At 40.4% G+C, this 15,845-nt stretch overlaps 2 protein-coding genes across 2 annotated transcripts; one reads left to right on the top strand and one right to left on the bottom strand.

Annotated features, from left to right (window-relative positions):
• Positions 1–76: 76 nt before the first annotated feature.
• Positions 77–7,014, top strand: rab38b (RAB38b, member of RAS oncogene family). Its single transcript, XM_075487590.1, has 3 exons — positions 77–365; positions 1,858–2,135; positions 4,943–7,014. Exons 1-3 carry the CDS (start codon positions 137–139, stop codon positions 5,090–5,092), a joined length of 657 nt encoding a protein of 218 aa, XP_075343705.1. The 5' UTR covers positions 77–136; the 3' UTR covers positions 5,093–7,014.
• A 2,535-nt stretch (positions 7,015–9,549) lies between these two features.
• Positions 9,550–15,587, bottom strand: bach1b (BTB and CNC homology 1, basic leucine zipper transcription factor 1 b). The gene is made up of 5 exons (XM_075487591.1): positions 14,932–15,587; positions 14,583–14,831; positions 12,560–14,035; positions 11,394–11,600; positions 9,550–11,287 (listed from the first exon to the last, which is right to left on the bottom strand). Exons 2-5 carry the CDS (start codon positions 14,829–14,831, stop codon positions 10,961–10,963), a joined length of 2,259 nt encoding a protein of 752 aa, XP_075343706.1. The 5' UTR covers positions 14,932–15,587; the 3' UTR covers positions 9,550–10,960.
• Between the last annotated feature and the right edge of the window lie 258 nt (positions 15,588–15,845).

Raw genomic sequence — 15,845 nt, forward strand, 5'->3', positions numbered from 1 at the left:
CTCTCACACTCCCGACGGGGAGGGCGGTTCTTAAACCCCGTAAGACGTGGGCTACTCAAGGGATCGTAGACTCAAATTGTACTCGTATCGAGTCCAAGTCATTGGGAGCGGCTCGCTCTGAGATCCAACAGGTGAAATGACCAATCATTCATCACACTCCAACGGTATGCAGAGTCTCCGGAAGGAGCACCTGTACAAGGTGCTGGTTATTGGAGATCTGGGGGTCGGGAAGACCTCCATCATCAGAAGATACGTTCATCAGACCTACTCCACAAACTACAGGGCCACAATCGGAGTGGACTTCGCCTTGAAAGTGTTGAACTGGGACTCTGAGACTGTCCGGCTTCAGTTGTGGGACATTGCAGGTGGGACAGTGTGGACGATGAATATTCAATGTCTGCCATTTGCTGGGTAGACAGTTAGTGACAGCAGGTTAAAACCACTTAGAAACGGGGTTCAATAGAGCTATCTAATGAGTTTCAATAATCTGTTTTGCATTCTGTTTGTGGCTTAAATTTATGGTCATTTTTATGTTAAAATGAACCCTTAAAGCTGAAATAAGACAAAATGTTCAGCAATGCTGTTTTAGTTCCTGAAAAGTTGATAGTTTTAGTAGATAACACATCTCTTCAAACTGACAGTGAGGCATGACTTGTAAAGTTATGAAATACAAAGTAAATATGCACTGTCATTGGGGAGCTGGTATCTGACAGACAGTAGTCTCTTGAGAACACACACACACACACACACACACACACACACACACGCACACAGAGATAGATGCAGAAATTATGCAGAGACGACAAGCACATTGTTACTCAGTCATTCATTTAAGGTATGATGTTACATCATGTGATCAGGCCCATGTGAGGGAGATTTGAAGGCCAGTCACAGGAGTGTCATTGTAGCCTAAATAAATAGATAGGGGAAAAAAAGCAAAACAACCTTACTCAGTCACACACACATCAGCATGCAGGCACATGCTTCAAGTGGTTAATTTTGAGCCGTTAAATTAGATTATGAGTCACATCTGTCTACCTGGTGGGAGTTAAACCAGGCGAAGAGCACTGAGAGGAAGTGGCAAGTGAGCGATTTCACTTTGTTACAATTTATAGAATAAACTTTGCACATTGTGCTCTGGTCATAAAAAGCTGTAGAGTTTAACATTTGTTTATGAATGACAATGTGTCAACTGACACACGTGAGACTGCTGTCACCCCACAGCAGATCGGGCTTCCTTATAAATGATGAATTTCATTGTCTATATGAAAGGAGGAAGCCGCCCTTCCATAGACAGTCAGACTTTCCATTTCCTCTTACTCATGTTGCACCATAGCAACATTTTGTCCTTTTGGCAAAGCTAAGGCTCTCTCATTCATTAATATTTCTCAGTCATATTAACGTTACTGCTGAGAGATGCTCAACATGTTGGATGTACACCTACATGCTCAGTTTACACATTACACAGCAGAACATACACCCTGAGGGAATGTCCTATTGACAGCTAACTAATTTCTATTTACTGCATATTACACAGACACGCATGAACTCATAAATATACACACCTACTTGCATAAAGACATTGCTGTATTCTCACAGAAGTCAACCTGCAAACTACAGGTTTGAGTCTTAAGTCTGCTTATTTTAAGCTGAAACAAGCAGTTGCATTGACTGTTTAAGTGCAACGTGACAGTAATACCTCAGGAATGTGCTGTTTCATGGAAATGTTGGCACAGCTAACTGCAGTCCTAATGCCAGCTGCATCAGTTGTTTTACTGCAAAAGCTTGGGAAACTTGGTATGTCACACTAATAAATGAGACCCTCTGTGTGTGCGTGTGTGTGTTTGCTAATCGCAGGTCAGGAACGTTTTGGGAACATGACAAGAGTGTATTACCGTGAAGCAATGGGAGCCTTCATTGTGTTCGATGTGACACGACCCACGACCTTCGAGGCCGTCATTAAGTGGAAAGAGGACCTGGATTCTAAAGTAATGCTTGCTAATGGCCAGAGCATAGCAACTGTGCTGCTGGCTAACAAGTGTGACCAGGGCAGGGAGCTGACCAACAATGGCATCAAAATGGACCAGTTCTGCAAGGACCACGGCTTTGTTGGCTGGTTTGAGACCTCTGCGAAGGTGAGACATGATTACATTTAAGGTATTTGCCGTTGTCATGTGTAATGTGTGACAATGAAATTCTGCCATATGGGAAGTCATCCATGGAAATCCCAGGCACTTTAAAATAACCCTTTGGTAGGTGATTGGATGAGCCATGAACGTGATCATTGTCTGTCATGAGCAAACTTAGATGAATCAGGTCAGCAAAATCAAAGCAGCAGAGAGTGACGATTAAAACAGTGGCAAAAGCAAGTGGGCAGAAAAGTGAAAACATTTTGTACTTTCCAGTCCCCTCGTTCTTTGGCAACAGATTCAATGGCAGCGTCTACATTAACCTTTTAAGACCCCCATTGTTGACTGTCATCGCACCTAAAACACTCCCAAAGCTGATTATAGGGCACCAGTTAATCCAAACTTTTGGGCTTTGGTCAAAGCGAACATCTTGAAGCCTGGTGAAATGTTTGGCAGTTCATTTACTTGTTTTGGTGTCTCCATATAGGATTTTAATGCAAAGTCTTGTGTATTTAACTTTGCCACCCTAATTTCCAAAAGTTATATCTTGATTATCCTGTATGTATGTGTGAAATATTACAAATGATGGTCTTGTGTGTAATTGTGTGCCAGTCTTACTCAGTGGATGTTTGTTGTAGCTTCGTGTTGGGCATCATGGTATGTTGGGAAATATTTATCTTTAGAAAAAAAAAAACTGTTCTTGTTTTTCTTTTTTTCTTTTGTTACACCCTCATTTCTTTGCAGATGTGTTGGTACTTGTCACCCCAGTGAGCAAACATTTCAGACAGAAAGCTAGTATTTTGAGAAGAATTATCATAAGGCAAGCCACGATGTTTTCAACTCTGATCATCTGCATGTCAGTTGTTGATTTCAGCCCCCCCACCATCCGATTCAGCTCCCAAATGTGTCCTTTTTTTTCACCTATCAAAAAAAAAAAGTTTTCATGTCCACATAAAGGAAATAGATCAAAACAAATATCAGGAGCAGTGTAATTTTTAAGTGATCAGACAGTACGCCTCTGTAGTGAGTAGCTGCCCCCCACTGCCTAGTGAAAATCCCACTCAGGTCCATTCAGCCAGTAATAAATGGCACCTCAAAGCCAACTGGAATTTCATATCTACATGAAAGCTGGCTCTACAAGACAAATTTAACTGCCTGGTGCTCAGAATCGCCTGTATTTCAGGGAACTCAGCATTCAAAGAAAAGTTATTAAAGTAGTAGTAGATTCATTAGTGAGTTATGCAACATCTATTGGATGACATACAGATTTTGTATCTGCAGACACCTGATGATAAAGTTTTATCAAACTCTTACTGACCATAATAATAAAATGCATTATACCTTTAATGGAAGTAGAATCACATTGAAATATAGAATGGTTTTCCCCTATGATATACTTGATTTATGACTACAGTTTAAAAATAGCTTGAACCTTTGAACAAAGATATTCTGTTATTTTCTTTTTTTTTTTTTACCTGACAAATGTCTTGTTTCACTTTACATACTGTACCAACTTTATCTAATTTCCTTGCATATACTATTTGAAACATCCTGCGTTATTTGCACAGAGGTTTAAGTAATGCTAATGTTGTCTTTATTCACACATCCTCTGTTGACACTCATGTGCTGGAGCGGCCTAGGTGCACTGTCATTCTTGTGGCATCGGGACTCAACATTCTGAGAGGTCAAAGTGTATAATGAGTATGTTCAGGCAGACGCACGATGGGCACGGTACTCCCCCTTCTTTGGTAGCACGTAGAAAAAAAAAGAGCATTTTGAAATGCCACTTAAAACTGTGTTAAAAAAAGAAGCCTGATGTAAACCTGGTCCAGGGGTATCTGGGATGGCCCATCACACAGTGCAAAGGTGTAATGTGGTCTGAGAAGTCAGTTTTCCAGATGTTTTTCAGAAGAGATGAACACCCTGTGCCCCAGACCAAAGACAAAAAGTGACCATCCACACTGTTATGAGTGACATGTCTGGAAAGACAGGCTTTGTGATGGCATGGTGTTGTATCAGTGCTCTTAGCAAAGCTCACTTCTGTGATGGCAGCATTTTAGCGCTACATATGCTACCTTCAAGATGACATCTTTTCCAGGACATCCATCTCTTTTTCAGCAAGACAATTCAAAACTATGCTCTGTACACATTACAAAGGCATGGCTGCAGAAGAAGAGAGTATGGCTAGTAGACTGGCCTGCCTGCAGTTCTGACCTGTCCCCAATAGAGAGTGTGTGAGAAAGAAAAAATATGAAAACGTGCTGTTGCAAACTCAAATGTTTGTTGGAAGAATAGGATAAAACGACAGTAGGATAAACAAAACAAAATTAACAAATAACATTGCTTGACATCTTCAGTGGCTGTACATTTTTAAGTGCAGCATTATGGAAAGGCAGCATTTCAAAGAGGGAAAAGTCCCAACTTGTTTTGAAATAGTTAGCAGGCCTGAATTGCACAAATATATGTATTTTTTAAGTCGGTGAGACAAAACATGAAATATCATTGCATTATACTGTCATGCATTATACTGCAATGCAAGAATCAATGCATTTTTCCCTTTTATTTGAATTTTCAATACCATGCCAAACTTTTTCCTGTATTGGGCTGTACATAGGGATCTTTCCCACACAATTAGGGGCACATGTGCTGCACTTTTCATGAAGATGAATGCCTACTGGTCATCCACATGCTGATTATTACTCTAAATCATCTGTATCTATACTGACATCAAGTTAATATAGCCGGATCCTTCTGTAATGAGCTGTTCATTTTCTATATGGCCTACCTGATGGTTGTTTAACTCTCTCCTTTAGGACAATCTCAACATCAGCGACGCTGCAAACTTCCTGGTCAAGCACATCATGGCTACAGAGAATGACATCCTGAAATCTGTGGTCCCAGACACCATCTCACCACAGATCGACTCCAACAGGCAGATGACTTGCTCTGGCTGCTTTAAATAATAAAAAGTCAAGGCTGGCGGGACTGGAAAGGCTTATGTGGAATGACTTCTTTGGTTGGTACATATCAGAGTTGAACATTCCAACTTGTTATGACTTTTGTGGAGAAAACCAAAGCTCATGTGGACTCAAAGGTTGCATGTTTATGTCACACTGCAACTAAGTTTTGGTTATAAATCATATTGTCATACTGACGTTTTCCGACACTGAAGTAACACAGTTGCCAGTGCTGTTTGCATAATGTGGTCGGTCACGCAAAAAGAGCATAGACAAGAGTCAGTAAACAATGTGTTCTGTTTACCCGATTAAGATTCAATTTTCACTCTTTTACCGCAGTTCAATTTGAACAGGACCGTCAACATTCTCACCTCCCTGATCAAAGTGAACAAAGTTCCTCCGAGTATCCCAGTGTAGTTGATGTCACACAAATGTGTGCTGTAAATACAGAATGAAACCAGATGTGTTGAGGAACTTTAATCACCATTTCATCAAGTTTGCTTGTTTTACTACTCTGATGACTCTTGTGATGAAACCCACTAAACCGATTGGAAAAAGTACTTCTGCAGAAAAGCAGGCTTTCTTTGATATTACAATGCAGGAGCCATAGAGAGCACTGCAGACCAATTTCATTGAAGCTAGGATTTACTACTCTGTAACTATGTGAACTCTGCACAAACATTGTTTTTTTAGGTTTTTTTAGTGATTTTAAGTTATTTACAGTGTGCTTGTATGAATGTAATATGGTGAATGTAATGTGTTACGTTACTTAAAATCCATCCTACAGCTGACTGTTGTGTAAGCCTTATTTAATTTAGTAGGTAACAACACGTTCATATTTATTGCAACAGCTTGGTTGGGCAGGAGTGAAGAGACTGACTTAAACACTGAGACACATAAATGCCCTGGAGATAAGGCAAAATTGTTTGCAGGAGGAATGTGGTCGGTGGTGACATTGTACTAATGTGATTTTTATACTTTCCATAATTGATTAATATGTGTATGTGTGTGATATTTTTAGTCATCACATAGAGTTTTATTGATCTTCTAGCTGTAATCTGGACACTTGTCATCTCCCAAAACCTCGGTATCCATGGTAACTGAGTCTTTTTTTTTTCTTTTTTAATGGGTATGCTCTAACATTTGTGCGAAGCTTTTTCTCGTCGTTGTGTGCACACGCGCCAAAGGATATGTAGGCTTTCTGTGTCCTGTCTCATCCTCAACTCCTCGTTTTGTCTCATTACACTCGTTTCCGGTGTCTCTCCTTTACACCTCTGCTGATTATTGTCTCCATGTTTTCTCCCACACGCAATATACAGCTCATTAGAGGCTTTATATGGGACCTAAAATGCTAAATTTTAATTGATTGCCAAGAATAAGGCTTGTGTGATGTGATGTGATGCTTGGATGTGAACGGGGTTTCCTCTTTTCAATTACCCTGTGCGTATGCCACTTGTACGTAAGTCAAGCCAAACTTGTGCCTTTTTTTTTTGTTTGTTTTGACCTCCAAATTAGTGTCTTGGAGTGCTTCGATCTGCCAAATTGAAATAGAATTAAGTGTATTATTTGTTATCATGTAATAATTGTCTGCTGATATATGTTGCTTCCTCAAGTTTGCACGGTGTTTGTAAGCCTAAAACAACAATGTCATTGTATTAATGATTTTGTCAGCATGCACATGAAGCCCTGATAGATTTAATGAACGCCTTTCTCTACAGAGCAGTTTTACAGCATGAAGATGTGTGACTCATTAGTCAAATTTCTTTCAGGACAGGGTTATAATATAGATGTTTCACACGCATTCAAACACAGGACAGCACTTTGTGAATGATTCCAGAAGAGAAGCAAGGACTTAGCTGCACTTCTAAAGCTTATTATACCACTTGAGGATTGTACTTATTTATTGTCAAGTTCTTAAATAAATGAAGCAGCTTCACTCATATCTCGTGTTTGCAGTTTTTGGAACACACTCTTACGTAATATAACACTGGAGCACTTTCATGCTATCTAACCTTTAACCTGGAACAAGCTGCTTTCACTTTAACAGATCTTCACAAATTACTTTAAGAGCCAGCGGGTTGACGTCCCCGTTTATTAGTTTAGACTGAGAAATAAGTTTGTGTGTGTGTCTGTTCATGCTGATCCAGAACTCTCAGGTTCTCATTAGTTGAACATATGACTGTGGATTTTTCTCTGCATAAGGAATTTGATTTGGTCTTCTGCTTTTGGCTCCTGTTTAAACAGCACTACCTTTCAGCCTGTGTATTTGAGGCTTGTGTGGGTAATAAATGGGCTAAAATAGGCCATATATATATCCAGTGCTAACTGCCCACTTTGGTTATGCTCTGGTACTAAGGTACTCTATGGGTATGGACCCAGAAGAAGCATTTTATCCACACGGCGAATGTAGGTAGGATTCCTATGTGAGTCTTAGCTGGTTCACGAATGGAAAATGTGTGCCTGTGCTTTAAAAAGCCAAAACAAATTGGGCCCATTCGGGTTTAACACATTAAAGGGGAAATACACGCCCACCTAGCACCAAACAGAATTCCAAAGCAAACCCAATTGGGCTATTGACTCTGGACCAATATGGAATCTGAGGGCAATCTCATTTGGGGCTAAAAATCTGTTATTATCTGTCAAACTCTTTCCACACATAGGGTTTAAAAGTTATCCTAAATTCTAGCGCTAGTTGAAGTTGAGGAGGTGGGTGTCATTCATTTAGAGTTAAGACTACATTTTAAAAGACGGAATGAAAAATAAAACAGTGATAAGCAAACTTTGATTTGTATGAAAGTAGGTTTCCGAACAAATTCTGTACGTTTAGGTCTATTAACTCATTCTGTGACAACAACTGGCACAGGTTTATCTAGTCATTACTGGATTATGAGCCTAGCATACCCTTTTCTCTGTTGTTCTCAGGCTCTGCCAGAGAACCACCTACAGAAAATGCTCACAGAGACAGAAAGAAAGGAACAGAGAAAGGGGGTGGCGCAGTAGTATAAGAAAAGAAGATGTGCACTAGAGGAAGAGATGCTAATCTTAACGCTCACAACAACAAAACAGCATCAATAGTTCATCGAGTAAATGAAGGCAAACAAGAAAAGACACATTAAAATAGTCACCTTTGAAAACGATAGGCTTTCCACATATTACAAGTGACATCTCTCTATTAGATCAGACCGCATTTAACTGGCTAAATCACATGGAGGCCAATAGGGTCTTTGTGACAAGCTACATAATTCAGCTAAGAGTACTCAGATGATGATATGATGTGATTTGATAAGTTTTTCTCCCTGTTCTCTTAACATCATAAACTTGTTTCAACTGCCAGGAGTTGTTCATGTGGAGCCATCTATTGTCAAACTAGACACACTGCATACATTTTATTGACTTCAGGTTTTTGTAACTTGAAAAGTCGTGAAAAAAATGAAAATAGAACTTTTCTAGGACTCTTCTGTCAGTAGTGTTTTCCCAAAGATGTATAATTTCTACAGAATAACAAAACAAAGGACATAAATGCATAAACACAAAGCAAAGTGCAGCCAACTGTAAAGGACTGGATTTAAAACTTAATCACATGCTTTCTCAGGCTAAAGGTCTCCCCCATTGGGGTGACTTTTCTCATCTTTAAGCCCACTGAAAGAATAGATTCTCAATTCCCACCAAGCCTATTTAGGCCAGTTGACCTGCCTGATCTCTGAGCTCTCTGACCTCCCCTCCACTCTCTCATATTAATAAGGGCATGAAAACCCTGGGACGATGGCCAACATTACAGTGAATGACAAAACTCTTTAAAGTTTTGTTATCCTCTGGAGAGTATCACACTACCTTTGCAAACATGAAAGAAAATTAAGAGATGGAAGAACAGTCTTTGCTAATTAATATGGCCTCTAGAGAGAAAGTGATGGGGTAGAGGAGGACTCAAGAAAGAGTGAAAGCAAAGACAAACTCAGAGAGCAGATTAAAAGTACGGAGTGGGAGAGAGTGACTAAGATTCAGGAGGGAGACACATGAGAGATGAAGAGCAGCATTAAATAAAAAAAATATATATGCCAAGGTTTCAAGGATAAGTTCTCTGTAGATTAATTTAGTTCAGCTATTCATCACTCACTGAACACTGGCAGAATTCATATCTAATTAACATGACTGATTCAATAACACCGCATTGCACTTACAATCCTGGAGAGAACGAACTTATCTTGCTGTTTGAAGCTAGTTGAATATTATGCTTATTTGTTGCGCTCAGTGTGCTTTGAATTTCCATCCATCCATCCATTATCTATACCGCTGAATCCGTCGATCGGGTCGCGGGCGGGCTGGAGCCTATCCCAGCAGTCAATGGGCTTTGAATTTGATTAATTTATTAATTTATCTATTTTTCTACATTTGATGCTATAGAATGCTGACATCCATTTGGACAGGAGCATATAATTGAAGGACAAAATCATCATGGGGCACTGTAAAGAAACACTAGGAGTGCTACTTTCATTTACGGCCACTAGAGGGCACTAAGCACGAGAGTTATACATCACTTAGGAAAGAAAACCATTCTTTTGTCATTCGCCATCACTAAAATCCTTTACACCTTTGAAGCCTGCTTTCATAAGAAATACAGTATGGTTATTCAGTTATCCACTTAAAATCAATATAGAGATGGTTTGCATTCACAACAACATTCATTTCAATTTAAAAAAAACAAACAAAGACCATCTGAACGACAGCAAAAGTTGATCAAGAGAATCACAAGAGAAATTGTAAGGAGTTTGCTGTGGAGTCCTGAGTGTGAAATGTTCACAACAAGCAAAGGTAAAACAAAAAGCAAGACCCACCGTAAAACCTGCAGAAAACAGAGCAATTCATAGAATGCAGGAAGCAAATATAAATAATTGTGCTTTTGATAGAACAGGAGACACAAAATATATAGATAAATCTGGTTGTGCTACATCACTGATGACTTATGCATACATTGTTGACTTTACTCTTGGCAGTGATTTAGATAGGGTGAGATATAAAATTATAGGTAACACAAAATAGTTCAATCTGCTACAAAACCAGACAGACGAATGAAGTTATTTGCTTCAGTGATTTTCAGAATTACGCAGATGAGGCAGGTTTTTCTTCAAAACTTTGCTGATGCATCAAAACTTTGAACAAGGAACTTTGAATACAGTTATAGAAAACTGAATTCACGAGGTGCGTTTTAACAAGTCAAAGCTATTAAACAGAGCTTTGTCACTGTGGTCGGCTTAGGCAGGGAGGCCACAATGACAAGCAGAAAAATGAGAGTCAGACAGGAGATCAAAAAGGTAAACATGACACACTATTTTGAGCCTTTTTGTTGAGCTGTGTGGTTTTGGTGCAAAATGTGGTGTGCAGCACTCGGTGCGAGAGGACAGAACCAGTGCTTTCCATGAGAGGTAATTCATGCAAAATTCTCCAATTAACACCTGAGATTTGTGTTGTACCAAACTGCTTACAATGGTTTAAAGGGTGTTTTGAGGTTTATGCAAATGACGATTAATTAGTAGTCACCGTGAGGAATTCTTAGAAAATTTAAATCTTACTCTTCAATTCACCATCAAAGTTGTTAATGTCTCGATGCAGTTTTATTTCTTTAACATTCTCGAAATGCTCCTAAACTTTCCTTTAAGCATTCAAAGGCAAAGTCATTTGCTGCAGAATGCTGTTGTAGATATACGATCACAATGACTAAGTTATAATGCAGCCTCAACTGAGGCCAAAGTACACGATAATGTCCTCGTATACTGGATGATACAGTGTACAGTTCAGTTTCACAACCTGACATCATGACCTCAGGTACAACATTTCTTTGGGCTTTGTTGTAGTTTTCTGGGCATGTGTCTAAAGTGATTATTGTCCTGAGACTGTGTCCCTGCTGGAGCTAGATGTTTCCTCCTCAGATGCCTCATATGTTTCAAGACCCCCAGCACATGCCAGGAGAGATGTTTGGGGATGCAGTGGCAATCCATGCTGTGATAGAAGTGTGTCAATCTGAGGAAAGACAGAGGACAGAGGGCAGTCTGAGGTGCTGTATTTGGCCAACACCTGTAGCTGGTCGGGTTGTAGATTTGCTTCATTGCAGACCCTCTGGCATAAGGCAGTGACACTGTGACAAGTTTTTGACTTCAGCTGGCTCAGCTGGCTCTTCTCCATCATCAGTTTCTCCCTCTCTGTCTTCTGTAAAATACACATGCGGAACACTTAGTCTGATTAGCACAGCTGACTCAAAGCAAGAACCAGACTACTGGAAAATAATCTTATTTCAAGAAAAGAACATTCTTACCAGCTTATTGATTTCGCACTGCAGATTATAGATGCAGTCTAGCTTTCTCTTGCGACAACGTTGAGCTGCGAGGCGGTTTTTGCTGCGCCGCCTCATATCATGGACAAAATCCAGCTGTTCTCGAGTAAAGACATGTTGCTTCAGCAGCTGCTGGAAGTCATTTCGACTCAGATTGATTATCCATTCCACAGGGAATGGCAACTGCACCTGAGAAAACCAAACAGGAAATAAAGAAAAAGATTACGGAGGAAGAGAATTTGAATAAATGAAGGAGCATCCTCGATAACACTGTAATGTCTGTAATTTCAAGCTCTAAGTAACATGTAATTTTAACTGTGAGCTAAAAACCTTCCTCAGAGAGGAAGCTTTGTAAAGAAAGGTCTGATTTCTTCTCTGAGTATTGTGAGAAATACTCAATCAATTGATCATCATTAACAAGTATTTCTTGTACTTAATGTAATTTCAACTAATCCTAGGACATTATTTTATTAAATAAAATGCAATAAGTGGAGTCTAGTCCATGTGGAAGTTGTTGCACAAACAGAAATGCAAGCCAGGTCACATAGTTATATTTTTACCAAACTAGTAATTATTAACCCAAGAAACCTGATGTGGCAAATGTGCGACAGGAAATGTACAATCACCAGTTTATTGGGGCAGTATAAATCTTGAAGTGTTTTATCTGGGGACAATAAAAGAAGTTAAATAACCTTAGCTTTGTCGACACAGTTATTATTTGTACTTTCGGCCTAATCCAAATGCTCAGCCTGGACAGAAACGTGAGAGATTCCGGAAACCTGTGGTTTGACCTGTTGTCATGACTAACTCAATAGGCTGAGCTGGGAATTTCGTCTGAATTGGACTCTGAACGAATGAGCAGGACACATAAGCATGCTCAAACACACACACATATCATCTCTACTGGGTGAATAATTAACTTAGTGCTGTAGCCAATATACTTTGAATGACATCAGACACTCATTATTCACGAGACATAGTAAGGTAACTACAAGTTCGGTGTTGGTGTTTTCTGATGGAGCCGTTTTTGTGTGTGTTCAGAACAACATGGATTTAGAAGTAGGTGGCGAGAAGGTGTGTAGATGTGTAGGAGAACAGAGCAGAGCTACAGATTATCAGCAGACTTGTGTAAATGTTTAGCTGCTCACCTGCCTAGCTCTCTCTCTTGTAGAGGACTCGCTATCTCCCTCTGTTTCTGTCTCTGAGTCTCCATCCTCCCCTGAGTTTACAGAGGAAACACCTGATTGAGATGCTCCCTCACACTCAGACATGCCTGCTGGCCCCCATGAACATTTTATTTGGTCCAGATCCTGGAGGAAGGAGCAGCTGCTTCCTGTGGAGTTGAGGTTGTTGTGACGTTTCGGGCACTCTGAAGATGGGTTCTGTGCCCACCCACCCTCTGTATCAGTGGAGTGTCCTGCCACAGGCTCCTGGAAGTTTAGCTGAGAGGTGCCTTTGTCTGACCACAGTCGCTTGGCAAGGTAGTCGACAACTTCCTTCTCCATAGTGCTTCCTTGTCTGGTATTATCTACAAGAATGGCTCCTCTTTCCATGTTGCCCGTCTGTCCTCTTATCCGTCCATCTAGACAGGCATTATCCGATCCGTTTCCCTCTGCTTCTACCGGCACATTGTGATAAAGGGACCCTGGCTCTAGCACACCAGGGTCCCTCGCTTCCTCGCTGTCTTTAATGTCGATGACAAACATTTCATGCTCCAGTGACCTGGTGATTGCAGGGTTCTTGTCCCAGGTTCTGGGAGGGCAATAGTCCAGTCTTAGCTCTGATGACCTCTCACACAACATTGTGCTTGGCTCTGAGGGAATTGTCTTCACACTATTTGAAGAGTTGATTTCAGGGATGTGCTCCCTCACTTTCTCCAACTTCATGAAGTTGTTCTCAGTGATCTCATCATGCCATTTTTTCTCTCTTTCAAATGTGTCTTTCTTAACCATTTCAACGTTCTCTGTTCTAATTTCACGTGTGTCAGTTTTCCATGGCTCTTTAGCCCCTCCTTCACTGTCTCTGCATGTGCTGAAGGTTGTATTTCCAGTTTGATTTGTGCTGGTTGCATTGCTGGAGCACGGTGAGCAAGGGAGGACGCAATCATCCATGTTCACTGACATTGCTGGATTGGTTAGACTTTTCTCAGTGGCACAATTTTCCTTCCCGCAAGCTATCTGGAACTTGCGATACTTTAGAAACTGCCTGAAATGCTCACTCTTCCCTTCAGTTACAGGTGCAAGAGACTTTGTGTTGTCCTGACTGCCCATTTTGTTGCTCTCCGATTTGTCACAGTCCCAAGCCACTTCCTGCTCAGATGATGAGTCAGCAACTGGTTTTACTTCTTTGTTATCCAACAACATATCGTCAGAGTCTGTCCCACAGTTTTTCTTTGGTGATCTCCGTTTGCACTTCTTCTTACAGCAGGTCTTTCTCAAGAAAGGGACAGATTCACTGCTGCTGGAAAAGAACTTTGGGGGGAGGAAATCGAAACACGTCTCGTCTAGGTCTTGACAACCAAGAATGGAGGCTGCGTTTCGTATTTCTAAGACATTGTCTTTACTGAAGTGAAGTTTAGATGTGTAGGCAAATTTCAACAAGGGTTCAAAGCCAGCAGCTGTTACCTGTAAAACATGATAAATGAGACAAATGAGCATTTCCTATCCTCTTGTATGTTCTCAGGAACTGTGTCAGTGATGGGACTAATCTATTTGTTTTATTCATTTTTTTATTACTGTCAGATAATCATGCATAAACTGCAGGCCTACATGTGAAAATATGTGCGCTGTACTCTGAGTGTAGATTTGTTCAAACGTTTCTATGGGTTTAGGTTTCCATATTAAAGCAGGAAATGCATTATATACAATGAATTTAAAATAGAACAAATTAAACTTGTGAACAGGTTGTATAAAAGAAACTCAATATTCATAAAAACAAGTTTAGTTCTTAGAATGTTTTCTTATATTACTTGTTGTTCTGTTGTAGTGGTTACAGCTATGTGTTTATATGCAGTTCAAGAGTCGACTGAATAAGAAAAAAAAAACAATCCTCAACCTATGCACCAACAATAGTTTCTGAGGAGATAAGTCTTTTATTTACTTTCCTCATTTCGCTTTCAGAGAGTTTGTGCAACTGCTTTTTTCTGTGTGGTATCATGAGGTGACGTCTCACCTCTTGTGGCAGAGTGATAACCGCTCCATGCTGTGTGAGCGCAGAGATCCTTTGAGCGAAGTACTCGCTACAAGAAGCGAGCACAGAGCGGTGGGCTCTGAAACTCTGAGCCTCCACCACCACTGTAACGTCACACAACATGTCCCGGCAACGCTGCTCGTCCAGCCAGCGCAGCACATGAGAGGAATGCACTGTAGACTCAAACGTAAACACGGACGACCGCTGGGCAGACACGGCCATCAGAGACATCTGTTTGTACATCAAAGACAGACAGGAAAGTTAGACAACCCAATTCCTCTCGAACAAAAACGTATCTAATCTTTTCATGAAATGATAAAAAGATTCCTACCTTAAAAAGCAAACTTTGTACAAGTCTCCTAGGGTGTAAAGGAAAGTCCCAGCTGTCTGGCGCGCATGGATATTGCTAAATGGAATGCTGTCCAACTGGGCTGTTTCCCAGAAAACCTTATCTCAACTCAGCTACAAACTAAAAACTGAGCTTGACTCAGTCATATGGCCTGTGTGTGAGTATGTGAGAGAGAGGGGGGCATAGAGAGAGAGAGAGAGAGAGAGAGAGTGTGTGTGTGTGTGTGTGTGTGTGTGTTGCAACAACTATGGGTGTAACATACCAGTGCTGACTCATGCGCTCATGCTGATAAAGGATGAGCAAGCAGTTTTCCCATTCCTTCCAATCACACCCCTGGATCTTCATGATAAACCAGCAGACATTTCCCAGAAAATTCCTTCTACTGCAGTACGGAGATTAAGGTGAAGGCGGGGTATATAAAGCTAGTGTTTAATCAGGATATGGTCTGGTGTTTGTCTTTGTCTTTGAGACTTAGAGTTGACTCAACTCGGTTGACAAATTTCAAACATGGAGAACTGTGAGGACAAGTTGGATAAAAACAAATGACCTGTTACAAGAAATAGAGAACAGCTATGTTAATCTGAAGGTTAATATTTCCTAAAAGAGCATTTCTGTCCCATGTCAAGAAAAGGCATGCCTTTAAAGTCAGGCTATACCAGGTTATATAGTAGCCACAATAGAAAATATGATAATTGCAACTACAAAGCCAAGTTTCCAATGTCACATGATTTGGAAGAATAAGGAAGTCAGCCAAAATCAAACTGGCCAATCAGGCGACTGTTTCATAATTCCACAATGAACTAATCACTTCATGACTAAAAAAAACAACAACCCTCTACTTCCTTTTTCTTTTGAAGAGCAGCAGTGTGGACATAACACAACAAACACAACATAAC

This window comes from Odontesthes bonariensis, chromosome 16, assembly GCF_027942865.1.
Source record: "Odontesthes bonariensis isolate fOdoBon6 chromosome 16, fOdoBon6.hap1, whole genome shotgun sequence".
Classification (NCBI taxonomy): Eukaryota; Metazoa; Chordata; class Actinopteri; order Atheriniformes; family Atherinopsidae; genus Odontesthes; species Odontesthes bonariensis.

Coding starts and splice junctions, on each gene's coding strand:
- rab38b (XM_075487590.1), top strand. CDS start 137: ATGACCAATCATTCATCACACTCCAACGGTATGCAGAGTCTCCGGAAG. Junction 366..1,857: donor TCAGTTGTGGGACATTGCAG/GTGGGACAGTGT, acceptor TGCTAATCGCAG/GTCAGGAACGTTTTGGGAAC. Junction 2,136..4,942: donor GGTTTGAGACCTCTGCGAAG/GTGAGACATGAT, acceptor TCTCTCCTTTAG/GACAATCTCAACATCAGCGA.
- bach1b (XM_075487591.1), bottom strand. CDS start 14,831: ATGTCTCTGATGGCCGTGTCTGCCCAGCGGTCGTCCGTGTTTACGTTT. Junction 14,036..14,582: donor TTATCACTCTGCCACAAGAG/GTGAGACGTCAC, acceptor CATGTTTTACAG/GTAACAGCTGCTGGCTTTGA. Junction 11,288..11,393: donor AGTGCGAAATCAATAAGCTG/GTAAGAATGTTC, acceptor TGTATTTTACAG/AAGACAGAGAGGGAGAAACT.